Source organism: Ciconia boyciana, chromosome 1 (genome assembly GCF_034638445.1).
Source record: "Ciconia boyciana chromosome 1, ASM3463844v1, whole genome shotgun sequence".
In the NCBI taxonomy this organism is placed as follows: Eukaryota; Metazoa; Chordata; class Aves; order Ciconiiformes; family Ciconiidae; genus Ciconia; species Ciconia boyciana.
The window spans coordinates 185,416,222-185,440,521 of NC_132934.1; the positions used below are offsets into that span (position 1 = coordinate 185,416,222).

The following is a 24,300-nucleotide window of genomic DNA, read 5'->3' on the forward strand; positions in this document are numbered from 1 at the left end:
ACAATTGTAAAGCACCAAGCACAAATAAACACCAGTCAAAACCTAAAGAACCCAGTACTGCCAAACACTGCTGCCAGCAATACTACTGACCAGAGTGGGCAATTCCTTTAAAGAGTATAAGTGATATATGTAACACCCACAGATACAGTACATCAGACCAAATGAACTCTAAACTGGCAGTAGCATTGTCTAAAGGCATATCTGATCTCTTGTTTTAGTTGCTGCCAGTTTTATCGCATGCTTATGTCACTGAGATGCTAAGGCTGAAAGGTCACATCATACCTTAGAAGGTAACCGTCATTGTAAACATACAGACTCTGATCTGTGGGGCTATAATCAATACTCTGGATTGTATCTAACTTTTTATCCATAATGACACTAATTCTACCTTCTTGGCCAGTACTCGTGTCATACATGTAGAAGAGCTCCTCTTTCCTAGTGTTCATTGGCCTTGTAGCGTACAGAACACCACATACCATGAAAGCATTGGAAACAGATGGCTTGTACTGTCTTGTCTGCCAAGTATTTAGCACATCAAGTGTGGTCTCATTGAGTTTGCTAATCACAATGTTGCCCATGCTATTTTCTGTTGAATATATTACCCATAACCCACTTTCATCCACGGCAAAATCTATGGCTTGCCATGATACACCTGCATAAGAGAAACGGTTACCGGTAACAGCATCTGGAAGGTGCTTCCTCAAAACCATGCTGTTTGTTTTTAAATCATGCTTCACCATATTTCCTGAATTATAAGCATGATAGTACAAATAATTATTATAAAGGGCAGCACCACTTCCTTCCCCATATGTTATTCTACTTTCATACATGGGTTTAAACAGCAGCAAATTATCAAAGGAACTATAAATTCTGTAGTATTCCAAGTATCTCCCATCTGTGTTCAATGGTGCAACCCAATAGACTTCCTCCTCTGGGTTAGAGGGAGAGTAATCTCTACCCCAGGAACCATATTTGTAGGAAAATCCTCTCCAGTTCAGCTTTACAATATAGGGCTGGCTAACATTCAGCAGTCCACGGTGAATGCAGCTACCTGCAATTAAAGAGAAAAAAAAAAAGGTTTTCCAAATGTCATAATTAGGAGAGACATTTTGCATACTATAGCCTCCAGAGTGTGCTTCCTAGGGATTAGATTTGTGGCAAAGCACAGACATAAACGCATAGCTTCATGTGTAAAAGGCTCATTTTGGGCCAAAGTCAGCAACTGGATGGCACTAAGTGTTCCAAGTTGACTCAGAAAGTTAGTTAAAAAAAATAAAAGTACATATTATTACAGCTATTTGGAGGGGCTGGGGGGTGGAGAAAAGATAGGGACATCCATCCTCAGTCAGAATTAATTAGCAGAAAATAAGTGCTCACTGCGCTGTTCCAGACAAGGGACAGATTTCTGTTTCTACCCATTTGATGCACGCCAGGCCTGAATGCACTAGGAAATCCCTTGGAAAATACAATTTCAGAAGCATTTTAGGTTATTTTCTACCTCAGTGGAACTGAGAGCATGGGACATGGGGAAAAAAGAAAGAGGAGCATCTGATTTCTGTGTATTTCACTGCAGAGGGGAAGGAAGGAGCAGCAGCAGCAGTAATTCCAGAGTCACATTTCAGATTAGCATTCTGCTGTCAGAATCACAGCTTTACAACAGTGCGTCACAGCCGCATGGTGCCTTCCACCTCAGGCCCTCAAAGAAATCTGCAGACAGTAACAATCACAGCCTAGGAAATGTAGACAGATATTACTCTGAGTTTTCATGTGAGGCAACTCTAGAGAGAATATGACTTCAAGCTGAACCAGAACAGCTCTGTTTTCCACATATCAACTATGAAGCCATTTTCAGGATCACGGATAAATGAATTTAGATACTAGAAATACTTTCCTTTTACTCATAGTGAATGGCAGTGACATTCTGTTTCCTGATAAATTCTCAATATTGTAATTCACTGGTGGAAAAAATGCTCCACTCAGAAATGTCTGTGGGCCTCTGATGAGTCCGAAGCTGCCACTGGCAAAAACCAGCATGCTTTTTTCCAAGTGTTAACATTAGCTTTTTGTATTACTGCCACAAAAGTGTCCCAGATTTTTCATTGTAAGGATATGTTTACCTGAGGTAATGGAGACAGAGGTGTCAAGTGACTGGCACCAGCTCACAAGCTTACTGGTACTCCAGTGTTTCCCAGTTCGGTGGGGTGGTCTAGCCACTAGACAGCTTTCCGTATTAAAGATGGAGTACAATATGAATAGACCCAAGTCTCACATGTCAATTAATGGATAAATTAATGGCCACCACTGTTTAATGTTAATAATACCTCCCTCAGCACAGGAACGCTGTGCACCACTAGCTATGGTGTCAATGATGAAAATCAAACTTATCTTTCAAGGTTTTAATACTTTGCATGGGTACCATGTCACAATTTCTTACAGCCTGTATGAAGAGAATGGCTGTTCATAAGCTCAGTCATATGAAGGGTTGTCTAGCATATAAATAACCTGTGTTTTAGCACCAAAAAGAAAGAGAAATAACAGACAGATAATTTACCTTTTACCTTCAAAGCTGGCCATCCCTAAGCGAGGCCAGACAATACTTACGAAGCTGAATTGAAAACTCCTAAAGCCACTGACAGAAAAAGCCTAGGAGGTATCTTATTCTCAAAGGCAACCTAGTCTATCCCACAGATAGAGGGAAATGCAGAGATAGACCGATTTGAAGTACTCTGCTTGGAAAAAGACTGGGAAACAAGATATTTGGTGAAAAAGGGACTGTTGCAAATGCAGAGAAATCTTTTTCTGACCTGCTTTGCCCACGGGGAAGGTGCTCTGCCTCTGGGACGAGGAAACCTGTGGCCTGAATGTTAGAAATGTCCAAGCAAGAAGGTAACATTTGTGCCAATGTGTAAAGTCTATTTGGGCAGTGAAGCTCTCCATGTCTCCTCCTTTCTCAAGAGGTACTATTTCTCTCCTTCCACTACATAACACCTGCACCCCTCACAGTTTTGTGCTGTCTTGCGCTAGTGACTTTGGGGACATGTGATTCACCTGCAGCCTCCTCAACATCTGTGAAGAAGGTGGGGAGCAGCTTTATATTAAATATAAATCACTATGCTGAGCTAAATCCCTGTGTCCCCAGGCCACGTTGGCAACTTCCTTGGAGTCAGTATTGCCCATGGGAGCAGTTCTGCATCACTGAGTGCCCAGCTCATGGCAGAGAGGGTGACACAAGTTGTGAATAACACCATCTCCTCCCCCAGCCCCTTCTGTGTCCTGGGATTCTTGCAGCTGAAACGTGGGATGACCCTGGTTGAACGCTGCTTCCCTCCGTGCCACCAAGAATCAAGGCGAATCAGCATTCCTGGATCGGAGCAGATGAGCATTTAAGCATGCACTTAAGTGCTTTACAAAGGACGAGGCCCTGAAGCAGAAACCTCATTTCCAAATATAGCACACAAGGAAGGCACTGCTGTATGACTAGCCAGGCTGTATCTCTGGAAATGGCACGTAGCGTGGCTAGTAACATGGCCTCAGCACTTGGCACAGATACCAACGTTTAGAGGTGCTTATACCTCAGCTCATGCAAAGGAAGAAAGCTAAGGGAGACAGTGCAAAATGGCTTGCAGCCTGCCAACTCCATAAATCAATTTGAACTGTTTTTTTCTTATATCTCTATTATGTATTGTTACCTCCAGCATGAGGGCTTCTTTCAAGCTGGTGACATTGAATATATTACTGTACTTAAATCACAATAAACTTATCTCAGAATTAAATGGTTATTAAATGCTCTAAAACTCTTGATTTGTTTAGAAAAATATAGCACTGAAGCTTGCAGGTAGTGAAGCACTGCTAAGCTCATCTATATGCGACCTCAAATAATTTTTCATGTCATTAAGCAGAACACAATTCCAGATTTATTTTAATAATTCATACATTGTTTCATAAATAAAAAACAAACGTGTGTTCAGTAGAGAGACCTTTTTTTACAAAAGAAATAATAAATTATTATTTCTTCCCTTAAAGAGATCTCTCTGCTGAACACTTGTTTGGTTTTTATTTATGAAACAATGAATTATTAAAATAAAGTTAGAAGCGTGTTCCGTTTTAATGACATCAAAAATTGTCTGAGGTTTCTATAGAGTATGTGCTTGATTTTGATTTCCTTGAAAACTCTCCCAGAATTTTTTTTACCCAAAAACTCTGTGGTAGTCAGGGGGTGATCTGTCTTCTGCACAGGTTCAGAAGAATTCATTGTTGTTTATTTAATCTAAACTTGCCTTCCTGTCTGGATCTTGTGGGAAAAAAATGCACAAAGGAAACAAAGTGTCATGTAATTTTGTAAATATTAGAAGGTACTTGAAATAAATCCGTATGCATTATTCAAACTTTCAAGTTTTTAACTCCTTTCTCCACTGTTTTGGGCCACTCATAAATGACGTCCTGGTATTTTTGCCTTCCTTTGTTTCATGCTTATGTAGCAAATAGGCAAGAGGAGGACTAACATAGGTACATACCCATGTACTTCTCCTTCTCCCTACATAAAGAACCAGTATCTCAGCTCAGTTGTTCACTAATCCTTCTGATTCATCAGAAAAGGAGCTGGCACTTAGTTGCCAGGACCAGAGGGAGCCTGACTTGCTTGGCTAATGAGCTGCAGAACTGAGCATGAGACGCATCCTGTTGGGTCTCGCTTCACCCACTTCACTCTGAAGCACTCACAGAGTACATCAGCTTCTCACTCCAATAATACAGGTGCCAAAAAAACTCCATCAGCCTCCCCCTACCAAGCAGCTGCATCTGACTGCAGAGGAGAAGGCACCACAGTTCGCCTATGCAGCTCAAGATCATGAAACAAGGTGGGACCCACATTTAAAGGAACACCCATGAGGGGCACAGAGACCAGGAGCAGGCTGGTACTACACTCTCACACATGCTCCCAAGCACCAGATGTGCACCCTCCTCTCCCATCAGACAAACCACTGCATCCAGATGTGTAAGCTGTTACCAGCCTTACTATGGCTTGAGACACAGGAGACAGAGCTGCTCAGGGAAAGGCTCATCTTGGCTCCTACTGTCTCACTGACATATGAAGACGCCCACAGACACCTCAGTCTTCACCAGTATCACAGGGCACAGATACAGGCTGACAGCTGTGTCCAAGAAGCATCTAACAGGGGATGAGGTGGAGGGCTGGAGTTCATTTGACCTACCTTCAGGCAACTAAAAATTCAGGTGCCTCAGCTAAGCTCTCTCCATTGCCAATGGAGAAATGCATGTGTCTCCAGGGGCAGTTCAGGCAGTCCTGGAGAGGAGGTACTGGCCAGCTCTTTCCAGGTGCCTGTAGGCATGTCTCTCTCTTTGTGTATGGACATATTCATTTCAAAACACAATGCAAAACACCTCAAAAACACAGCCATCTTGGGTACATAGAAGGTAAAATAGAAGGTAAAAGTGAAATCACTATAAGACTCCAATAGGATTCCCTGAGTTTCAGCATTAGGCTACACCAGGTCTTCCTCCTGCTGAGACCTGTTCACCAGCAACTTGAAATCCTTAATTTCTAAATGTATAAAAGCCAGAAAAATCAGCTTTGCCCTTTTTTTCCTTTCTTTCTTTTTTTGCCTTTGAGAGTTTCATCTGACTCACTTCTCCCCGCTGCCTCTCTCAGATCATTTCAGTGAGATGTGACAAAGAATCTGCTGCAGAGTCCTCAAAGAACCATCCTGGGGTCTTTTCTCTCTATACCTGCCCTGATGCAGCCAGATGAGATCAGTGCAAAAGAAAAATGAATGGATAAATATTTTTTCCTACTGGAGTCATGAGGAGAGAGATGCCAGGAACTGCTGCAGATAGGCAGGGATGATGATGAGGATGATTAACTATATATCTACTGAGCCCCATCTCAGACACTCAGACACCCTCCTCTCCAGTCGGAGAGAAAGGCAAATGGAGACCAGTGATTTCTTTCTGCTATGCTGTTTGAGAACAGGCCTGCTCACTCTGAGAAATACAGCAGCAAAAGCCTTGGGGGACAGAGTCAGAGGGGCTGTGTACTACAGCACTGAGAAGCAAGAAGCTTTAATTAAACTTGCCTTCAGACTCATGGTCTTAGACAGCTTGGGGATTAGCCAAGCTCTCTCTAGTTCATGTTGCCTACCCAAAATATGCAGGAGAGACGATGAAGGGGGAAAGAAAATGCAGTCTGAAAACAGGACAAAGAGTCAGTTTAATACAAACATTATAAATATAATATGAACCAAAAGCAGGGCAAGGCCAAATGGTTTGGCAGGAATTCAAGGCATTCAAGCTTGCAGAGAAAACGTATGGAAATTGTGTTTAAATGCATAAATGAGAGCTTCAGAGGCCTAGGTGGGAGCATCCATGCAAAGCCTCCAAAATGACCATCTAGAAAATGCAGCTCTCTCACATCTTACTCCATCTCCCCAACCAATAACATCTTCCTCCCGCTACTTGTTTTCAAGCACAGTCTGCAGAACATGTAATCGCTCTACAAAGTTCTCTGCCCAGAGAATATTTGCTCCCCGCAAGGCACACAAAGTCCCACGTGGATTAGCAGGAATCTGAGCCTACATAACACCTGGGTTATCCATATAGCTGGCATCTCCCAACAGGCAGGAAAGTTGCCAGCCCTCCGCAGTTGCTCTGCCATTCCTTTGTGCCAGCCTCAGAGACCACCCTCACCCTAAAGGTGGCCATGACAACGCGCCCACACACATCCTCCAACCCTTCCGACATTCCTACTGCTGTGGGCAGGAGATAAACTCACAGATAACACCAGAGGATGTCCTCAGCTGATGTCAGTGGTGGTAATTCTCTGGAAGTCAATGGAGCTATTGTTGTTCATACCACCTGGGGTTTTGGCCTTCTAGGTTATTTTCTGCTCTGTGGTTCCCACACAATGCAGTGACATGCAAAAGTGCCTGAGCTAACTGGCACACCAGTCAGGAATAAGGCAAGGCTAAAGCAATACCGGTCTGGTCCCAGATAAATGCTATACATCTCCTCATTGTGCCTTAAGAAGCAATGCTAAATAAGTCTATTACGGTCACAAGCCTATGCAGTTACATTTACCCATCCCAGAGCTATCACCCTGCTCTAGGCGTGACTTGCCTATCCCTGCATGGAGCTGCATTGTGAAGCATAGACCTCCCTTTCTCACTCTATGAAAGCTCCTACATTCCACAGACGCTCAGGCCAACCACCCAGGCATAAAAGCAGCCCCTTCCTCCATCACTCATGGAAGGACACAGTATTCTTGTTCCAGAGCTCAGTACTTTCTCACCAAAACAAAGGCTTGCTGTAGGCTTGAAGAGAAAGAGGCTGCTTCTTTCCACACACCGTCACCCTCAATAAATCAATGAGATGCCCTTCAAATACTTTTAAAACATTGCTTTTTTTTTTTCATTGAAACATTTTAAGCCCTTCCTTGAGGAGCAGAGAAGGGCCTTGAGATTTTGCAATGCAGGTTTTTATTTCAGCTTTCTCTCCTGCCTGATCCCCAGACAAGGTGTTACTCGTGCATCCTGTCAGAGAAGTGCAGCAGCTGCCCGCACTGCCATGGAGCCCTAAGGACATCGCAATAGGAAAGGCTGCTGACCCTAAGGGAAGCTTATATTTCTGCCTCTCACCTTTCCAACGAGATGTTTGAACTAGATGTCCCCAGGGTGATGAGAGGTAAATGCTGGTCAGTGCAAATCTGTGCTCCTTGCAAGCAGGACACCACTCCTCCTTTTTTATGGGCTCCTCTAGCTGATTGCTAACCAGCTTATGTGAAAAAGCAGGATCCTTCCCCTGGGTATTGTATACAACAGAGCACTTTCTTACAATACTCTGTCAAAAGGAACCCCATGTGTACAATCCTCCTGTCTGTTAGCAAGTGGGATGCTTGACCTGCCGTACCTAAACTAGTGTTTCTAAATGGTTTGCTCCAGTGCGTCATATCTGACTCTCAAAATTTCTCAGACTATGATTCACTCACAATGTGATTTTTCAAACTGAACACACTGTCAAGACAAAAATTATTCCAGTTGTAAACTGATTACCACATGCCCTGTGACTGGTGATACTTTCATAGGAACAGCACTCTGGGAACCACTGATCTAAGCCCCAGAACATAACCTTTCCTAGTTAAGAAAATGATAAAATCCTAGTTCCACTGAAATCAGTAATAAAGCTCCCACTTATTTCCCTGAGACCAGAATTTTCCCCCAAGGTTCTTGACCTTCTGATTTAGCAGAATATTTTGCCTGTGAAACAAAAGTAATCTTCATGCAAAGCTACCTTCCAGAGCTTGCATACCAACAGCTTTAGTACATCAACTGTTGCTCATACATTTCCCAAGCAGCATTAGAGCAAAATTGCTGTGACACAGGCCACTTTCACAGGAACTATTAAAAATCAAAGCTGGTCAGAAAAAAGCATAGTTTCCCACAAAAAAAAGGTAACTGTTTGGAAAAAGAGAAGGGGGTAGAGATTTGTTTTCACACTGCAGGTGAGAGGAAGATTACAACTTTTTCCAGATGAAAACAGATACTGTGTCTGGGTTTCCTTCCTGCCCTCATTTTCCTTTTGAACCTGTTGATGAAACATTAGGAGCTGTCTGCTCAATTTTTCAAGAGCTAAGTAGTATCATTACAATTGTATTTAATATTAACAAAGGAAAATCTCTGCATTTACTGTTCTACCCATGTATTATGTTGTTTCTTATCTGATATACAAGAGAAATGCTTACCTGGTGGGAAATAAGGGGGTACTGTAGTTTTGTTTGTGCTCTCTTCACACTCTTTCAATCGATTCTGCAGAGACACAATTTGTCGACGAATTGCAAGGATATTGTTTTTATCCAGTGATTCTAGTTCATTTACCAGTATAGTCAGATTTGTGATCTAGAGAAAAAAAAAGAAGAGAACAAGTTTAAATTTCTGTCAACTTTATTTTACAGATGTTTGCAGGCAGGGTTGATCATACCATAGAATATGCTACAGAACCGGTTTTAAGAAATATCCCTACACCTAGACCTTATCCTGCTAGCCTGTATTTTACATTTCCAGCAGAGGTACGTGAATGGAAATACTTTAACACTCAGTTGTATACCATAATGCAAAAATATAGTATTATTTTATACATAGTCTAAAAATATCCAGTAAGTCTTAGGCAAGTACTAGCTATTATATATAAAAAGTACTTATTCCAGCCTTACAAAAGTATCTGGAAATTTTCTTTGCAAAGATAAATAATGTTCTCAATCACCTACTTGATGATCTAGAGGACAATGGAGAAAATGATATTTCACTTTCCATCATCTGAAGTAATTATTCTCTCTAGGTGAGTGATTAATTACAATTTTGAAAATGTGATTTATAGTCTGCTGGGAAGGTGATAGTCTTTCCCACTTCTTGATTTCATATTGATTGGGCCACTGCCCTAGCAACCAGAAGCTAATTTTTTAATTATCTAAGTTAAAGCACAGTGGCTTTCAAGCATGAGGGTCTATAAATTAATATTTATTATAATTATTTAATCAGCTCGTGTGCTTAACACTATGCAAAACTGTTAACTTTCAGGCAGATAGTTGGCAAAAATAAAGAGGTCCCCATTTGTTTTGAAGTTTCTTTGCTTTTCTGTGCTCTATATCAAGGAAAAAGCTGTTAATACATTTAAGGTCAAGCTTTCTTTTAATTTATGCTGATGAAATGCTAAAATAATTCCAGTGGCTGCAGTAGAGACAGGCTACATTTCCTCAACCTAAACACTAAAGAGAGAATAGACTATCTGTATATTTGAACCCTCTGTGGCTAATTAAGAGTCTGGCAATACCTCCAAATATATTTGCTCAACGATGACATTGCTTCCAACAAGGCTGGATTTCAGCTGAGTGACCAGTCTCTCTAGGTCACTGATTTCCAGTTTCAGTAACTGGAAGTCCAGTTCTGTGTAAGATACACTGGTCTGCTCCATATGCTCCACTCTGATGGTTATATTAAGGATTTGCTGCTGATACAGTTCAATCTTTTTTGAGTACTCTCTAACCTTAAAGAAAAAAAAAAAGGTACATATTCAGCTCCAGGTTAGCAAATAAAACAAGCCTGTTTGACATCTTTATTATGTTTCTGAGTATTCCATGCATAACTTCCACAACTTGACATATATATTCTTCACATAAACTACATAAATGAAATTCTCATCACATGCATAAAAAATGTAAAATTTAACCCTCATTTATTGTTGGCAGTTCCACAAAGTCCCCTCAGGAATGCCTGGGGATAACTGAAGGCAGAATTTTACTTGCAGTCTTCCATTTTTTTAGTTCTTTGCCAATATTGTCTCTGTGAGCTAATTTTATCCTCAGTATGCCAAGAACTTACATTGGCGAAAATTTTATTAGGAAATCTGCAGTGTATTATCTCACAAAAGCAACCCAAGGACGCTAAAAAATGCAATAAAGGATTCCCAAGTTTTTCAACTTCATTTCCTATTAACTCTGAATCCAAATAGGATTTTACCCTGTGTACATTTGAATTCTGCCAAAAGTTGGCAGAACTGGTTTGGGGTTTGTCTTTGGGCAGGGGGGGAATGTTTAAACACAGTGTTAAAAATCAAATCTGGTTTAAATTAACGTGTAAAATTTATTGCAGGCTTTAGCTACGGTAATTTACATAGCAGCCTTTTCAGCCTTTGAACCATTAAACAGTTGCCCAGATAAATATATTTTCACACTTGTATCTGCTGAGGTAAAGGTCACAGCACAAGCACTGTGATGCAGAATGTTAAGACTATTATATGGATTTGGGACATTCCTTGGAAAATATTAGTTCCTTGAAATTTAACACTTTGGGAAAGATACATAATTTCTCTCCTATATGCTTCATAAAAGTCATGTCTGTTTTCCCTTAAATCACAAAAGTTATATCACAGAAGGTAAGAAGTAGGAATAAATATAATTAGTTTGTTGCACCGGTAACTCCATATTTATACTTGCAGCTGGTGTTTGTAGTATAAGTCCCTCTCTCTACAGCACTATGATTTCCATAACTATTACTTCTTTGACTGAAAGATTTTTAGCACACATCATCTCAAACATTCTTGCATCAGCTTAACATAAAATGAAAGTCAATATTTTTCCCCATTGGCTCTGGAATGGCCCCTAAAATCTTGTCATGGTGTGAAGACCATGGACTCCCTTTTCTCCTTTTCTGGCAGCAGCCCTTGGGATGGGGACCCCAACAAACACACTTACCAAATAATTCCTTTCAATTTTGATTGAATCCCTTGCGTACCAAAGAGGAGGTATGGGAGCTCATGGCATGGGAATTCATGAAGGGCAGAAAGGATCCTTTAAAATCATAAGATATTTAGTGATGTGGTTTAAGAAGGAGAAACATAAGTGAGAAGACCCTCTTTTCAGAAGTGTAATTTTCAATAGTGGCACAACTACACTGTAAATCTGAACAAACCCCTCTGCATGCACATACATAACATACACCAAAAACAGGCTGCTCAATCCCGTGCATTTAAATCAGGGTTTGAAACAGATCTTCTGTTCTAAATGTGTGCAGCCAGACTTTGAGCTGCTCTGATATAAACTGGCATGTCTCCATAAGCTGCAGCAGAAGCACCCTGACTCATAACACTGGATGCTCTAGATCTCCCAGGTCAAGCCTGGGTAACTTCAAGCTAAGGAATAACTAAGCTATTTATTACAATTAAGAATAACAAAAATAATAGCATGTAAAGACTTAGACCTAGCTCCTTGTATATGGCTGACAACAAGGACAGCTGGGATCCCTTGTCCTAGCTGTCACCATCATTCAGGAGGGAACAGTAGGAAGAACTGGACAATGTTCTTGGAAAAGCCAGATGTAGTTGGACCTTACACTTTCACTGATCACCAAAATCAGTTTGGAGTTGGAAGATATCCTCAAAAAACTCTTCTGAAAAATTCTGCAAAGGTCAATGTTTAAACTGTGTGTCTAGAGTTTGCACAACAAAAAAGAAAGCATGTACAATTACAGCCTGAGAAATATAAAGCAAGCCCATGTCTGAACAAAATTGCACTGCTGTGTGAAGCTATGTACATCACAGAGATATTTGGAAATCTGTCTAGGTATTAATAACATTTCTCACAGGAATACTAATAGTAATAATAATAATAATAATAATAATAATAATAATAATAATAGTGCAATACAGACCAAATCTACAAACCACTGAAATAAACAGACTGCTGGAATTAGTGAGGGCTACTCATCAGTATGAAACTTGTGAATTTGGAGTTTGTCCAGGGTCCTGAGAGCCTGGACAAAATGCTGAGGGCTAGAACAAGGCATAAGTAGTTATTTCAGCCCTGACTGCAGAGTGCTGCAGGACACAGACCTAAAGTTCTCCTCCCACATCAGAGTTTTTTCACTCCGTCAACCATCTAGGTCGTTTAAGGACATGTCAACACCATCCAGTGGAGTATAGCTGAGAGATAGCCATACAAGTTGAGCCTGAACTAGCCCCAGCACTCCGCAGTACTCTATACAGCCACACCAGCATCGCAATGAACTTAAGCTAATAGCTCCCCTGGCGAACTATTGGACAAATACGATTTTATCAGCCGTGCTGCTTTAACAGGTCTATACTGCTTTTGCAGACAAATCCAGCACATATGTCAAGCATTGCAATGCCCTGTGTGGACATTCCCTCCTGCTCTGATCTGGCTTAGGAGTTTCTGTAGTTTAGAATTACCAGTTGAAAAAGGAACTTGATGTTGCTCTTGTGCTGGTTTTGGCTGGGATAGAGTTAATTTTCTTCACAGTAGCTAGTGTGGGGTTATGTTTGGGATTTGTGCTGAAAACAGTGTTGATAACACAGGGATGTTTCAGTTACTGCTGAGCAGTGCTTACACAGAGTCAAGGCCTTTTCTGCTTCTCACCCCACCCCACCAGCGAGGAGGCTGGTGGGGCACAAGAAGCTGGGAGGGGACACAGCTGGGACAGCTGACCCCAACTGACCAAAGGGCTATTCCATACCATATGGCATCATGCTCAGCATAGAAAGCTGGGGGAAGGAGGAGGAAGGGGGGGACGTTCGGAGTGATGGCGTTTGTCTTCCCAAGTAACCTTTACGCATGATGGAGCCCTGCTTTCCTGGAGATGGCTGAACACCTGCCTGCCCATGGGAAGTAGTGAATGAATTCCTTGTTTTGCTCTGCTTGTGTGCATGGCTTTTGCTTTACCTATTAAACTGTCTTTATTTCAACGCATGAGTTTTCTCACATTTACTCTTCCGATTCTCTCCCCCATCCCAACAGGGAGGAGTGAGTGAGCGGCTGTGTGGGGCTTAATTGCTGGCTGGGGTTAAACCATGACAGCTCTGTTGCTTGGCAGATAGATTTAAGCAGCTTGTAATCCCTGCTCTTCTACTGCATCTACTTGCTGGGGACTGGCTGTTGTCGCTTGACAGGCTGGCACAGAAATTCGGTGCATATCCCATATTTAGGGATACAGACCAATAACTAGTACTGATTGATGCCACATTTATCGTAAAAGCCTAAAGTAGGGTATGATGAGTGTATAGGGCCTGTATTAGCCCTTTATAGGAAGAGAAGGGAGCCATGTGAGGCATATGTAGGAAAAAAATTCCTCAGTTTCAGTTTTTTCTCCTTTCCAAGCATTGTCACCCTCATGGAATGAAAAGGGCAGGAAAAATCTGCAATGCTCATTTACTGTGTCGTTTACCTGCAATTGGTATTTATCAACACAGGTTTTGCAGCATGCAAACAGACACTTCTCCAGCACGCATTTGGAGAGTACAGAAGGGGGAACAAAGGTGCAAGATGAATATGTAAAAGAAAAAAAGTGGGAGGACTGAGGGAAGATAAGAAAGAAATGACGAAACCAGCAACTCTATAAAGTCACTCGGCCCAGGATGCTGGCTTCAGGCGGGCCTGACCTCTACAGACCCATAAGGAGCAAGGTTGGCAAGCAGCTGCAAGCTGACACCGAGAAGAATTCCACTGCAGGTTAACCTATCTTGAAAACAGCTATTCCTGGCAGAGGGCAGGCATGCTTTTTTTCTCCTGTTTTTGTTAAGTGAGGATGTTGTGGCCACTGTGAGGCAAGTTCTGAAAGGCACTTTCTTTCCTTGGGATCACATGCTGATCCATCCCTGTTACAGAGGTGTCCTCTCCCCTTTCCTATTGAGAGGAGCAGCCAATTCCCGCTTTGCTTTGAAAGGTTAATTTTCTTCTGTAATCATAATTATGCTGGCAAAGGTTGATGTGACAGAGGAAAAATTAGTCTGGTATTTTCAGCCTACAGTTTGTACTCATTTGGCACATGAGAGCATCTCTTTATCTGTGAGCTTCCTTGCCTGCTGATTCTATAAAAGGACCCCCTTGCTTTTTGAATTAGCCTACAATCAGGCAAAAGGTTAATGATTCAATCAGGTTGTTTATCTGGGACTTCTAGCACATGGAAAGCATCCTTAAGAGGGTCCGATCCTGTAGCTCTCACCCAGGAAAAGCTCCCATGAGCTTCAAAGGGTGTTTTAGAAGAGCTACTAAAGCATGGATTCTCAGAGTCAAAAAAGGAAACACTCAGTAGAAATTCCCACCCCTGTGGTGAGACTAGGTTATGTTTGAGTGTGATTCCCTAGGAATTTGCTCAGGATCATTTCTAATAATGATCAGTAATGAGAGCTCGGCTTTCCTCCATTTCATTATTTCCTTCTTTCTATGAGTATTATCATGACTAAAGTAATATACAGGATTGTTTAAGGAGGATTTTTTCCACAACTGGAAAGGTGAAGAATTTTTAGGCATGGATACTCATGCATCACAAGATCTCAGACTACTTAAGTTCAGATATCAATAGGGCAATGCTCGACAGCGTTCTTCTTTCTACAGAAAAACATCGTAACTGAGAAATCTTACACACATAGAGTTACACCAAAATGCAATCTGTTCATTTTCATTTCTGACCCAAACTGTCTCTTTGCCTATATCACACCAAAGTATATGTCACACTTTATCTAACTAGATGCATTGTAACACTGCTTGGCTGATTGGTCTCGACAGGATGAAATTCAGTTAAACCTGAGTTAGGTCAAGAATTTTCCCTGTCTGCAGCAAGAATTGAAAGCCAAGGTCGGTGTCTACACCGCAGTACACTGCTGGGCACCTAAGGATGACAACACAGTAACACCAGTTGACACCAGCTGGCAACCTAGACATTAAAGTCCATGGTGGGGATTCAGCTTGCCCTGAATTTAGAGGTGAGTTTCAGATACAGATCTGGACACTTAATTTTAGGTATTTATAGTAACCTGTGTCTTTATATGAGCAAGATGTCTGAACTCCATGGACATCTGAGGTTGTCCACTTGAGATGCTCTGCAGATCTGCATGTCACTAGCAGGTAAGTCACACATCCGAAAGGAAACATGCAGCATTCTGAGGAAAGTACTGGTAAGATACTGGTTACACCAGGGCAAGTGACTGGGAAAGGTGGTACACAAACACCTTGAAGAATCACGCCAACTTTCTGGCTGGGAGTCATGCCCCTGATCCTGTCCCAGTGCAATTAGCTTAAAATGCTGGCACTGACCGCAGTGGGAACAGTATGGGGACCTGAAATCTCAGTGATTTTCATGGATCATTAACTCTGAGCTACACCTCCATGCTGCAAGGGATCAAGTAACTCCTGTGCTTGGAGGCAGTGGGACTTCTGTCAGCTTGCCCTTCATATCCCTGCTGACAGCTGAATGTGTTTCATTGTTAGCTCCAGTTCTTTCAAAACAAATTATTTGAACTGAAAGATCTTACCACAGGATCCTCCGCCTGTTGTGGTTTTTATGCACAACTTCTTATCTGTTCTTGATTATACCAGAGAAGGGTTATGAATATTTATGGCTAGAATTTATAATTTAATGCTGTGCCTTTTCTGCTGATTAATTCAAGGACACTTCATTTCTTAAGACGCTTGGTTCCTGAAGAAAACACTTTCTGCTGGACACCTAATCTGAATCCTGAATATTTATCCACTATCAAAAGTCAAAAACAGATTTCTGTCTTCACAGGCAGCTTCACCAAGTGCACTGCAGCATGTGTGGGTTTGCCTGAGTTCCTCAAAAAATTGATCTGAATTCATGCAACAAGCAGCCAAAGTAGTGTAAGGTGTGTTTGTCTTCAACAACAATGCATAATTCAGCAGTCTCACTGCCACAGCTTCAGATGTTGACAAGGAAGGTATTTGATTTTTTAAATTTTTTTTAATCTGTGAGACCAGAAGAAGTGAAGGGGCAAATATTCACCTACTTTTTGACTCTGGGCTGTTGTGACCTTTCTCCTCTTTCCCTTCATTTCCCTCTTCCAATCTAGCTGGCTTGATACAAATAATAACACATGAAAGAGCAGGAGGCTTGGCTTCCTGTAGCTCTGTGTAGCAATCACAAACCAATAAAACTGAGCCAAAAGAGGAAAAAACATAATGATTCTTCCAAAAATACCATATGCCTCTAGCTGCAAAGGCCTAGAAAAGGGACCTAAGGATATTCAAATGTATGACATGCTACAGTGTCAAAGATTTGAGATTTAATCACCTTTCTCCTTGTTCTTACAGAGCCTTCTTTCCCACTGTTCGAAGGACAGGTCACAGAAAACCACTGACTGCTGTACTTTTTCACAGGCAACCATTTTTCAGCAAAGATACAATTGTTATATTTATGAGAAAATAACACCTTACTTGAGAAAGCTCTCTCTCAAATTTCTCCGAGAGCGTCGTGGCTATGATTTCCAATTGCTCAGCCTTCTGCACTGGAAAGGTGGTATCCGGCAAGTACACAGAGCACTGACAAGTTCCCTCGTCATCCACAGAGCCAGAGACATTGGCAAAGAGCTGCAATAACACATTGGTAAGGAAAAAAGTGTTAATATTCTTCTTTGGAGTCAGTAGCTAATGCTTGACAATAATATGAGCTGTGACAACCATGAGATCAACAACCTCATTACTAGACATCTTTCACCTTTTTCTTCCAAGGAACTCAAAATATCTAGCAATTTTTATGACTCAGCCTTACAAATCTTTCTGCAAATAGCTAAATATTGCTGTAAAGATTTTACCATTAGAAAAACAGAGGCATATAATAGTTCTTACTTTCCTAATCTTGTGGACAATGTTCCTAAGATAACGAAATAACTTTTCCAGCAGATGGAAAAGCACACAACAGCAGGAAAATAATAACTTAGTAAGTTAGGTCTTATGGTTACTGTTCTGTTAATCTGAATTGAATTGATCAGATCATCTAGTCATTTCCATCCATAGAGATGAAAGCACCGAAACAGAACTAGTAACAGGGAAAGTTTTGAAAAGGAAAATGCTTCGTTTGAAGTTTCTCAGCCAGCCCCAGTAAACAGACATATGCATTTAATTATACACCACTGAAAGGTGACGAATTAAATATGCAGGCTCAGCCTAAGGTAGAGATACTTACTTTGCTACAAAATATTGCACGTAACACCCACACATCACAGCCCACTCATCCACGTTTGTGGATAGTTTGCAAAGCTATTGCCCGTGCCATTAGCATGAATCGCCTTGTCCTGGCTGTCTGCATGTTCAAAGCATCACCACTGGAGCAATGTGTATGGTGTATGGAAAGGTCAGGGCTGGCAATTCATGATCTTGCCATAATTTACGGGCAAAGCACATCATTTCCATAAACACTGGTCTGAATACTGAGTGTGTTTGAAGCAGGTCTTTTTTGTTTGTACACAAAAGGCTTCCCAGTTCATAAACCTATCACGAATTTATTAATAAAGATATTTGATGTTACTTTAAAATATTCTGGCACACACTTCAATGCAGCTGCATATTTTAAAACTACAGGCTTGCTCTTTAAATACACTTCTTTCTATAATCTCTCCTCCTGCCTTGCAGAAATCCCAGTAATTCGTGTGTTTTCTCTTTCTCTCTCCCTCTTAAAAATAAATAAGCAAACAACAAAACTATCTACTGAAAGCTGACATTTCAGCACTTCTTCCCTCACTTTTTCACAGTGATTTCAACTAACTTCCTCCCCACCAAACCAGCCCAGAACATGCAGTGATGGCCAGCAGCAAAGCTGTCTTGATCTGTAAGCCCAAGAAGAGAACAGCAGGAAACAAGAATGATCCCAGTTCACACTTCTGGCAACCTCTTTACCACTGCCATAACAAACAGCACGCATCTCATTTTGAAAGAAAGCATGAAAAGACTTTTCATCTGTGTTATTCAAGCACCATGGGCCTTAAAACTTCACTCATAGCCAGACTGCTGAAGACATTTAACATGAAAAGAAGCAGAGAAGTATCTCATGGCATTCTAGAATGTCCCGGCACGTAGCTTCCATTGATTTCTCTGCCAGGTAGGTTACCAAAGCATTTCTCAATATCCCACTGAGAATATACTGCAAACTATTTCTAAGTTTCCAAGTACTTTTGAAGATATGGCTGTCAGTACTTAAATTACTATGAAAAATAGGTTCCTAAGTCACTTAGATGCTTCTGCACCTCTGAGTCTCTGCGTCTGGGCATGACTGGGATGGAAAGTTGCTCAGCAGCAACAAAAGAAACAGAGGGGGTGAAAAAACAAAAGAAGAAATAAACGTGGCTTAGTGAGTACATGGGACTTTCTATAAGACTGTTGTGCACTGGCATGCTAATTTTTGTGTAGAAGGTATTGTATTCTATCCCTTCTGTGTATAACACAAACATAATATACATGTGTATATGTATACCAAGAGAGTATATTATACATAGTATAGCATAGTATGTACTATACATATACATATGTTTCCATATATAGTATAGTGCAAACTACACATTGTGTACTCTGCTATAAACTACAGTCCTGACTATATATAGCCATCAGTTTATCTAGAGGTACCACGCTTACTCCATGTGCTAAATAAACCATTCATAAATGTATTCAGATGATCTCCCAAAAAAACTCCAACTTGTGCATTTAAACTCCCTATGAAAAACAATCATTATATTTTAACATTTGTGTTATGAGAGCCTTTAATTGCAGGCAGAGCTTCACTGCAGTAAGTGCAGCTTATATCTAAGCCAAGAGACAGTTTCCCCAAAGGAGCAGACAGCCTGGGCAGACAGAACTGCTTCCATTCTTTCCACAACATTACAAACATTGGGATCATGGTGTTCATGAGACAAAGAAGCATTGCTTAGTTAAAAGCCCCTTGGGTCAGTAAGTGCTTCAATCAAAATATAATACCAGTCAAATTATAACCATATAACAAAAATGTCTTCCCTCACCCTGTCAAAAAATGCACAAGACAGGCTGTTACTTTCGATGGAGTTGTAAGTTTTTGAAAGTTTAATAATTTACACTGAATGCTTAAAAGAGAGCATACTGTCCAGGCCTACAGCAAGGACTTGATCTCAGTCTGTAAAATTAAGCTGTTACATGTACATATTTGAAGCTATGAGAAATGTTCCTTTTCCACATCCCTTCGATTTAAGAAAGGGAGTAGGACCTGAGAGGTACTTGATTTTCTGAAAACCAGGAAATCTATTCAGCTGCCTAAATGTGGACATAGGGTTACATCCCCAAAACAGCCTAGCCATTTCAGTGCTAAGTTTCCACTGTAGCCCAGTGGCATTCACAGCTCTGAATGAGCTACTTGCTCTTCCTAAGACAGAGAATGGGATCCACAGAAACTACATGGGAGGGACAGAGGCCACCTTAGCTGGGCAAGGAGATGGATGAGGTCTGGGTCCTGCTACTGAGACTCAGAGAGAGACTCCTAACTCCATTTAACTTTCTAAACCCTCTACTGGAGCCAGAGACTTAACTCTCTCTCGGAAGAGGTCCTTCCACACTTCCCAGGTACCACAATGGTCTAGCCTGGACAACAAAGACCTGCCATCGAGCTGTCTGCCACCTCTGACCTGATCTGGAGCTGTGCTTTGGACAAACCCTGTTCTTAATACTAGACTGCAGGACCATGCAGAGCACGTGTGTCCCATTGAATCTGCTCCAAAGCAAACATGTTATTAAGCAGTCACTGACAGAGAGAAGGAAAGAAACCAGACCCTGAAATCTGCAGACCATAGACTTGAGCACTGTACCAGAAGGCACGGAAATCAGATTCAAGTCCCTCTATCAACAAATAGTTGAATAAAATTTGAGCTAAGTAGAACAGGAAGAATCAAGATTTTCTCACCCGCAGCAACCACAAGTAGGCACTTCTCAGAAGATTGTTTCAAGGCTCTGCTCTGGTTTACATGGGAAGACAGAGTTGAAAAGAAGTCTGCCCCTTCCTCCTGGGAGGCTGTAACCACCAAACTGTTTGGTACATTGCCATCAAACCCCCATGGCCCCAGCTGTTTCATGTCTGGGGTCCAGTTCAGTAGTCACAAGGGCAATGCCAGAGCTTTGGATGTGACTCAAGACATTGAATGACATGGCAACAGCACTGGTGATTTGGGGAATTTGCTACTGCCTAAAATCCTGGATACACAATACCTAAACACCTTTTCCTGGGCAGCCTAACTGATGAATGTGTATCAAGGTTAGATCTCTGAGTCACAGTGTAGCATTTAAAAAATGGGACATTTTGGACAAGTTCCTAATTTTGTTTTTCTCTGGACTTCACTGAAGAACAGTAATGGTCATACCTTTGGGGTAGTGTGCAGGTCACCAGTCGTCTTGCTAGGCTGAGTCAGATATGGAAGCACTGTACTGAGATGAGTGGTCTAAAAAGCAAAGGAAAGACTTTTTCAGTGTGAATTCCTGCATATGGCACTGTCCCTTCCCCACCAGCTAGCCCCCATCCTGCAGCTCCAAAGCACTTTGATTTTATTATGGGAGCCATCCCCAGCAACCATAAAATTAATTGACTTTTCTGATCTGCTGCTAAGGTGACTAAAGTTTCCCTGGGCACAGTGTCACTTCATAGACACCTCTTCTTGAAGAAAGGCTCTGTGTGACCAGTACAAGGCAGGGGACACAGCCTGCCCAGGATGTGTAAGCCGGGGCTCTGACAAGCAGCCCTGGCAGACTGCATGGCAGTCTAAAATGACAGTACCGTGCCCCCCTGCCCTCAATCCGGACACTACTGTCCTCCCAGCAGGGACGTCCACTCCTTGCTGCCCGGCTCGCACTCCAGCCTCTCGGCGCAGGACTCACTGCCCCTTTCACACCAAGCTGTCAGGCTGCGAGCTGTGATGGCTGGGACACATGTCCCGCTCTGCTACTAGCACCATGGAGGGGACAGCATCCCACTGCAGGGAGGGAGCACCGGCAGAAGCCACCACACTGCCAAGGATACAGCCAGGTCCACCTTGGGAGTCTTATGTAGTAAGACAATATACACCCCCTTTAAATTTCATCTGTGGCTGGCACCTGCCTTCCTGTCACAGCAAGAGAGCGGCTGTCACCCTGCACTGTACTGTGTCCCTAAAGGGCTACTGCGTCCCCACGTAGTGTGCAGAGCACGGTGCATCGCTGTGATGCAGCACACTGTCACTTGTAGTGGGGTCTCACCAAACTCTCTGGCAAACTGGGAACTGCAGCAAGACACCCTCAATGTCAAATGGTGTGACAGACCAAGCATCAAATGGTCTTCCCCTGCATCAGGACACCTACCCCTGGGTCTTTCTGCATTTCCCAAATCCCGGCCAGAGCCCCATTCCCAAGCCAGGGAATGGTGGGGAACTCCAAATGGCCGGCAAAGGGCAGGTCTATTAAAGGGCACAGCGTAAACAAGCTTTGGTGGGACAGTTTGTCAAACAAACCCATTTGAACAAGCATTTGTGTGCTCATATGATTACACTGAACATGAGGGGGCGCAGCTGGTAGCAATTAACAGAGGTAGGGCAGAGAGCATCACAAATTGTGTAAATTACACAAACTGGGGACTAGCTTAAAGCTAAGCAGACTGAGGAGAAATGTCTCCCATATTAAGCTTTCTACCCTCAGCTTATCAACGTATATTTACACCTCCATGTTGACTTCTGCAACTTTCCGTTCCTTAAGCAGATAAATGCACCTTCCCAGGAGATGCTGACTTCGCTGCCTGCATCCACAGCGCTCCCAAACTTCAAAAAATATAACTAGGGGCACGCAGGATTTTTCTGGTTGGTGACTAAACCAGACGAATCAGAAAGACTCATTGGGAGCCAAAATGTGTTTTTTCCAAATTTTAACTAAAAAATACCAAAAGGCAGTCACTTTGGGTCAAACAAAACCAAAATGTTTTGTTTCATTTGGAAGAGCTTTTAAGCTATTCGTAAACTTTTTCTTCTGATAATTTAAGCCCAGTTTTAAATTTAAAAACAATGAGTCAGTACAAAATCAAAACAAATCTCTCACTAATGTAATTTTTACTTTTTACATTTTTTTTTCTAAGTTTTCTCTTCTCCCTTCCTCCCTGGATTTGTTGGTGGGTTTTTTGTTTGGTTGGTTGGTTTTTCTGATTAATAGGTTTGATTTGAACTTCTCTCTTGCCCAAACAGATACGGTTTTATGGGGAAGAGGGAGAGCACCCCACAAAAACCACCCAGCATGGCTTTCATACGCCTGGTCACAGAGTATGACAGCAATCATGCAACTGGGAAAGCCCCCACCTCCCAACTCCATCCACATCAAAGATGTGGATCCTTTCCTGCTTTAAGCCCTTGCTAATTAATTAGAAGCTACACAGAGTATTTAATATCCACTCAGATCCTCACTGGGAGTTACACTCATCTAACCAAAGGCAGAATTTGACTCTGATTTTAAACCTGTGCCTCACTTTTACATTTATTACCCAGTCCCTATACATTAGTTGAGGGGGAGGATGGAGGAATACTTTAAGCTTTCTCCATACAGAGATCTCAACATTTGCCTAATAATTTTCCAGTGACCTTAAAAGATTTTTCAGCAATCTAAATTACATGAGAATACAAGAAGGCACCAAAGCTCAGGTTATGAGACCCCCGTCTTACCACTTCTGTTGCTGCCGTTGTTCCAGCCAGAGCAATCATGCTTTGCATGAGGAGCAGCACAGCCACCTGTGTGTACTTCATCTTCTCAGCCAGCAGTTGTGACAGCAAAGGGACAAAGGAGTTCTTTTATAGTAGAGTCTGTGGATTTTCGCAACCAAACCTTAGGGAACTCACATGATATTTTTGTAAGGTTTTGGAGAAGTGATGTCATGAAATCATATAATAATAGGTGCCAAATACTAACGTACAAAGAACATACGAGTTACTGTCAAAAATTAACTACATCCAATTTCCCATATGGTGCAATATCTAATCTTAATCTTGGTTATGCAGAACATCGGGTGTTTGTTTGCTAGGACAGATAGGTAGACATTTCCTCTTACTGTGACTCAATCACAAAAATTCTAATAGATTCCTTCTAAGCTGTGCAGACAATAGAGGGCTGGGTGGTATTTATTACTTCTTATAGATACAGAGAAGAGCAGATCAGGTTAGACTTTTCACACACCAGAAACATCCTCCCAGTATTTCAAAGGCCAACAGACCTTTGGCAACAAGGAAAATGCACTGGGGTCTCTACAGCTTTTCAGTTCCCTCAACTCTCATGTAGCACAGGTGGGACACAGACTATCTCCTCCCATTCCTTTCCAGTAGGCTTATGTCTCATACATTAACACTATGTACCCATTAATGCTTACTCGTGCATTAACACCATGTAACAATGCTTACTCACTTGTTCTGTTTTCACGGAGCTGCATGCCTCCTGACCATAATGATTCACTGTCCTGTCTCTAGACCACTGATACTGAAAGAAATAAAAAAAGGCTGCAGTCAACATCTAGTGTGGCCCCCACACACCACACTACGGTATGACAGGCAGTGATTTGCCAGCAGTTCCCAAGGCATCCAGCCCACCACGGGAGCTCCCCACTTCCAACAAGCTACTGCCTTGGTGGAGTCAGCTGCAAGCCTCCACCCAGTGCAACAGAAATTAAAATTCCAGGCTTCTGTGGATCACTGGGAAAATGAGCTTGGTGTTTGGGAGGAAGGTTCCGGTCAGGACTAAGGGGATGGCCATAACTATGCACGTATAAAAGAAGTCAAGAAGTGCCTAGACCAAAACATGTCATCTCTTGTCCATTCCTGTGCCTATAACCTCAATGTAGCATTTGCCCTTTCCTTCTTCATTTTGTCAGACTTAGTTCTTCTACTAGGTCAGCAGCAAATGGTTGCAGTTGTGTGTAAGTAAGTGGAGAAAGTGGTTAGGAGACCCTCACTCCCTTCCAACGTTGGAGGGCCGTGGTAAGG

At 42.0% G+C, this 24,300-nt stretch overlaps 1 protein-coding gene across 1 annotated transcript; it reads right to left on the bottom strand.

Moving 5' to 3' along the window:
• On the bottom strand, positions 1–23,073 carry OLFM4 (olfactomedin 4). Its single transcript, XM_072854207.1, has 6 exons — positions 22,993–23,073; positions 20,683–20,760; positions 16,748–16,900; positions 9,838–10,050; positions 8,753–8,906; positions 1–1,051 (listed from the first exon to the last, which is right to left on the bottom strand). Exons 1-6 carry the CDS (start codon positions 23,071–23,073, stop codon positions 258–260), a joined length of 1,473 nt encoding a protein of 490 aa, XP_072710308.1. The 3' UTR covers positions 1–257.
• Between the last annotated feature and the right edge of the window lie 1,227 nt (positions 23,074–24,300).